Source organism: Malania oleifera, chromosome 7, assembly GCF_029873635.1.
Source record: "Malania oleifera isolate guangnan ecotype guangnan chromosome 7, ASM2987363v1, whole genome shotgun sequence".
NCBI lineage: Eukaryota > Viridiplantae > Streptophyta > Magnoliopsida > Santalales > Ximeniaceae > Malania > Malania oleifera.
Window position 1 is genome coordinate 41,838,101 of NC_080423.1, and position 5,895 is coordinate 41,843,995.

The 5,895-nt window shown below is 36.0% G+C and overlaps 1 protein-coding gene across 1 annotated transcript; it reads left to right on the forward strand.

The window, feature by feature from the left end:
• Window positions 1-1,052: 1,052 nt before the first annotated feature.
• Window positions 1,053-2,893, forward strand: LOC131160457 (anthocyanidin 3-O-glucosyltransferase 2-like). Its single transcript, XM_058116158.1, has one exon. It carries the CDS (start codon window positions 1,309-1,311, stop codon window positions 2,773-2,775), a length of 1,467 nt encoding a protein of 488 aa, XP_057972141.1. The 5' UTR covers window positions 1,053-1,308; the 3' UTR covers window positions 2,776-2,893.
• Window positions 2,894-5,895: the final 3,002 nt, after the last annotated feature.

The following is a 5,895-nucleotide window of genomic DNA, read 5'->3' on the forward strand; positions in this document are numbered from 1 at the left end:
TGTGATATTTTATGTTAAGAAATTGAGGGACGTTACAAAGACACTGCTATAATTTGTGTATGGATATGTATTATGTACCTTGGGTTGTATATTTGGGTTTTGGGAGAGAGATACTTTTGTATTATGATGGTATTAGTACTCTGGTATTGTATATGAGATTTATGTATATTATGCTTTCGCTGTGTTGTAGTATAGCTTATGACTAGTTGCACCTGGTAACCCACTTGGGGGTCGGGTGGTTTATATATGGTATCAGAGTTTCATGTATATATATATATATATAATGTAGTAGAAAAATCGTGTCGTTACAGTAAGTGTCTTTTGACACCAAGATAGTAAAGTACTTTGCCGATTGCTCCAGTGGATATAGGCATTGCCGAACCACGTAATTTCTTGTGTTGATTTTATTTGCTTTCATATGTACTACGTGGGTGTAACTGTATTTGGTTTTCATTGATTGCTGCATTGATATTCCACTATGCAAATATGATTCAATACAACAAGTTCAACAAGGATGCTTCAAGTCACCAAATTGAATTCAATATAACCAAATTCAAGATATAAAATATACATTTCTATTACAAACTAATATAAATTTCAACTCAAATTTCAGAATCTCAGTTAGCAAACAACAAGAACTAGTTTTAAACAACTTGATGTAGAAAAACATATTTCATTTCCATTCTTTATATGTTACCTTCCCAACGTTCAGATTGTACTTTAGGGCAGAACGTTCGGATTGTACAATCTGAATCCAACGTTTATATGTAAGATTTGCTTCACGTCAAGTCACTACCATTCTCTCAGCTCTCTTCACTTTTGATCTGCGAATAGCAGATAGAGAGGAAGGAGGAAGAAATGGTTTAAACGATTAAAAAATGTTGCTTTAGATAGCATTTTTTAATCGCCACACATTAGTAAAAGGTAACTCTCGTTCAGAACAAAAGATGTTGGACTTATCTAACGTTTTTTTGTAAAATAAATGATGAATCAACTACAATTTTTTGGAACGCTCCCTTTTTAGGAATAAAGTTTGACCGGAATGGTTGGCAAATCATTTTAATTAAAATAAATTTAAATTCAAAAAAAAAAAAAAAAATACACCGAACGTCATTGTTTATTGTCGTCTGCATGTGCAAGTGAGTTACAGCAAAGGCATGACATCATTCTGTTTGTAAGTTATTTATTTATTTATTTTATATATATCTTGTCCGCCGCGCGGTTCCACCCACCCCTATCACCTCGAACAGCCCCACAGGCATCTGTCCCTGTATAGATAATCTCAGAAAACTAAGTGATTAGGAAAAGATGTATACTCCGGCGGCCCCAGAGAAAATGGCAGAGCTCGTGTTCATCCCGTTGGCGGGAATGGGCCACTTGGTGTCAGTAGTGGAGATGGCAAAGCTCCTCGTTGCTAGAAACAGGGACTTCTCCATCACCATCCTGGTCATGAAGTTGCCCTTCGACTCCAGAGGAAGCGCCCAACTTGATTCCCTCGCCGCCTCCCTCCCCGCCGGACGCATACGCTTCCTCAACCTCCCTCACGACGATCACTCCCTCGCTCACCTCGCTTCCGCCACTTCCACCCGCAGAATCCTCTTCAACTTAGTAGAGTATTACAAACCCCGAGTCAGAGATGCCGTCGCCGAACTCGCTTCCTCTGACTCGATCCGACTCGCCGGGTTTATCATCGATATGTTCTGCACACCCATGATTGACATCGCCGACGAGTTTCACCTCCCTTCCTATGTCTTCTTCACATCCGGCGCGGCCTTTCTTGGTTTCATGCTCCATCTTCAGTGTTTGCTGGACGAGCGAAATCAAGACTTGACTGAGTTAAAGGACTCGGATGCCGAGTTGGCGATTCCGACTTTCGCCAACCCAGTTCCGACAAAGATCATGCCGCTCGTGGCGCTAGATGAAGGAGCCTCCAAGATGTTCTTTGACCACGCTCGAAGGTTTCGGGAAACGAAGGGTATTATAGTTAATACGTTCAGGGAGTTGGAACCCTATGCTCTCGGCTCCATTTTGGATGATCCCAAAGTACCACCCGTCTATCCTGTAGGACCCATACTCAATCTCCACAGCAGTACCAATCAAAACTTAGAAATCATCGAATGGCTTGATGATCAGCCTCCACTGTCAGTAGTGTTCCTGTGTTTTGGGAGCATGGGAAGCTTTGGTGAGGACCAGGTTAGGGAGATTGCACATGGAATCGAGCGTAGCAGCCACAAGTTCTTATGGTCCTTGCGTCGACCTCCACCAAAGGGTAAGATTGATATTCCAACCGACTATGCAAATCCAGAAGATGTGTTGCCGGAAGGGTTCTTGGATAGGACTTCCGATATGGGAAGGGTGATTGGTTGGGCTCCGCAAGTGGCGGTCTTGTCCCACCCGGCAATTGGAGGATTTGTGTCCCATTGTGGGTGGAACTCTACCTTGGAAAGTCTCTGGTGTGGTGTGCCTCTGGCTTCGTGGCCGATTTATGCAGAACAACAGATGAACGCCTTTGAAATGGTGCGAGAGTTAGGATTGGCTGTAGAGATTACATTAGATTATAAGAAAGAGATTATTCAAGAGGCAAGTCGTATTGTGAGTGCAGATGATATCGAGAGAGGAATCAAGTGCGTGATGGAGTGTGATAGCGAGATTAGGAGGAAGGTGAAGCAAAAGAGAGAGGAAAGTAGGAAAGCCCTGGTGGAGGGAGGGTCCTCCTACTCGTCATTAGGACTTTTCATTGACAATGTAATGAATAACATGAAAAGTAAGGTGTAGTACTAAGAGGGTTGAATTAGGTTTTAAAATTTTTTTTTAATTTTTTTTTTGAAAGTTCTTTTCCCAACTTGTTGTACATTTAGCAATCACACAAAAATGGTTTGAATTTCAATTATAATATCAGATGAGTATCAAATTTAATTTTAAATATTTATAAAAAAGTATATCCATATAATCTTCTAGCAATTTAAATTAACACCCAATCAATGAATCCAATCAATCAATAAGCCAACACAATACACAAGTTAATCAATTAAACAATATATGAATTGCAGTAGTGCTTCCAAGATTCAGGTTTTGAATATGTCAACCCACTTTGAATGTTAATGAGCTTTGGTATCAATCAATCAACGAATTAATGAGTCTTGGGTGTTAATCAATTAATGTAATCCCCAACGATTTTTGCAATATGTATTGATAAACTAATGTACTTCTTTTTGATTTCTACAATTCCCAAAAGCAAATTAATTTTCAGTAATTTAATACACAACCACGCAGATTATAGATTTGTAGAAAATTAAATTCACAGCCACGTAGTTTATATATGTGCAAAAAATTAAAGAGAGTAGGAAAGAGAGTGAGACCAGATTTTTACGAGAATCGGCTATACCCGCCTACGTCCTCGTCTTATGCAACACACCTAAGGGTTCCACTATACCACTCCTTTACGGGCGGACCAAACCTTTACACATTCCTTCAATTAGGATGGAGCTCTCCTCTCCAAGCGATACCTCAAGCTCGATAAACCAATGATTCAACAACTGTGAATTGTCAAGAAAACAAGAAAACAAGAAAACTTCTTGCGTACAAGAATCACTCTAAAAAAGAGCAGATTAGTACAAATTATAGCACGACTAAGAATACTTCAATTTAAATATCAATAAAGAATATAATTGAAGCTCGGAGAATATATCACTGAGATCTTTCTTTTGATTGATCAAACTCAGAATTTATGCTCAAAGACCGGTGAAAAATAACTCAGCAAATCTCAGAAAAGCTTCCACAAGTACGTGAGCAAGAAGACTTTTTGAAAAGTATGAGAATTATAAGCTTGATTGCATATTTGAATTCTTGGTATATGATTCGATTTGTGAAATCATGTATTTATAGAGTTAAAAAGTCATATTTCTGTGTTACCCAAGATACTTGGAGTGTTTCCCAAGTTTTGACAAAGTTTGGGGCATAAGCAACATAATTTGGAAACTTTTAAATGATGTTTTAAAATAGCCGTTACGAAGTTCAATTGACTGGACTCATCGGGGGCAATTTCCTGGACTTTGAAATTCAGCGTAATTTTAAAGTCATAATGGGGTCAGTCGCCTGAACTCATAGGGGTCAGTCGACTGGGTCTATTCTGTTTCCCAATTTTTAATTCAACGTAAATATCAGTCGCCTGACCAGATAAGGGTCAGTCACCTGGGTAGTGAGAACAATACTTTTTTTAAACTTGTTTCCAAAAACTCTTGCCAATTTGTTTTGATACTTTTTAAAAATACTTTCCAGGGTTTTCAAAATATGGTCTCTAAGTCAATAATTAACCCTAATGAGCTTCAAAACATAACATTTAATTGAGGCACTTACAAAAGTCTTCCTTAAGATTTTAAAACTTTCTAAACTTGAAGTCTTCATGTATGTCTTGCTCTCATTCTTGAGCTTCTTCCTTCAATTGACTTTTGCTTTATCATGAGTCATGTCTCTAAGCATAACTAATCTTATTTAAACACTTGACCTTGATCTTTTAGGAACTTGATCTTTTATAAGAACTTTTGAGTTTGATCTCTTCATGAAAATTTTTGAGCCTAGAAAATTATCTTAGAAAAACATGTTAAGCTCCTTTAGTTAGTTATCATCAAAATAATATTTTTAGCATTGTTAGACCAATAATCTCCCTTTTTTTTATGATGACAAATAAAGAGTAAAAACTAAGTAAGCCTTAAAAGGCTCCCCCTTACAATAAGCATTATCTTAAGCCTTTAAAAGGCTTCTCCTTACAATAACCATTATCTTAACAATATTTGCAATATCAAGATCAATTTCCATAAGCATATCAAAATTCACAATGAATTTCAATATCATGCTCATGTATTTCATTTAATAGTTGAGTGAATATACATGCTTTGGTATGCAATCTCAAGCTCAACTTTTGCCTAAAACTTCTCCACCTTTTGACATCAATAAAAAAGAGTAAGATATCAAAAAAAACAAATAAATAAATGTTAAGGGAAAGAGCAACCATAAGCAAAAGTATATATCTAGTGAAGGCACAAAGCAGAAACTTTGCATTCATCATGCATAAAAAGATAGACAATAAGTCCCAAAATAGCATGAAAAATACAAACGATTATATATAAGTGTTTTCAATAATCTCCATAAATCATGATTTCATAACTTAGCAAATCTAACTCCCCCTAAATGAAATGTATTTCATGTTCAATAAATTCATAATTTCATTCTTGGAGGACAAACTATGTATCCATGTATTGTATGAGTGTAAATATCATGTGAAGTTATCATCTTTCTCAATCATGCTTTTAAATTCATCATGTCATGCTCATACTCAGTTTGCTACATTTTCTCCTCCTTTCTATATCAAAAGTAAAAAATAAAAATAAACTGAAAGAAATATTATGCAAAGGTAATAAGGACCAAAAAATTTGCATTTAAATTATAATAACAAAGTCCATAATCCAGCATATATTTCAATCATAACATGATCATCCATCACTAAGATGGTCAAGAGAAAAACAAATAAAAGAACTAAGCACAACAAAATAATATTTCAACCTAGCTTAGTGTTTGGTTTCACAAAATATATATTCATCTTGCATTTCCATCAGATTTGTATGTTCATGCTCATGCTTTCTTCAAACACTTATTCTTATTCCTTATTTGAAATTCTTATGTAATAAACTCAATTTGCTTTAGATTTTCTTTCTTTTGATTTCAGATAATTCTTTTGCATATGATACCAAAATTCATATGGCTTTTCAAATCTCAATACTTTCTAAGTTAAGCCTTATACAATCCAAGCTTTCTTGATTTGTGGCCAACAATGTCATTCTTGTATTTATTTGTTTCAATATAATAGTCATTAATAAGCTTATAAACTCTTCTTCAAGT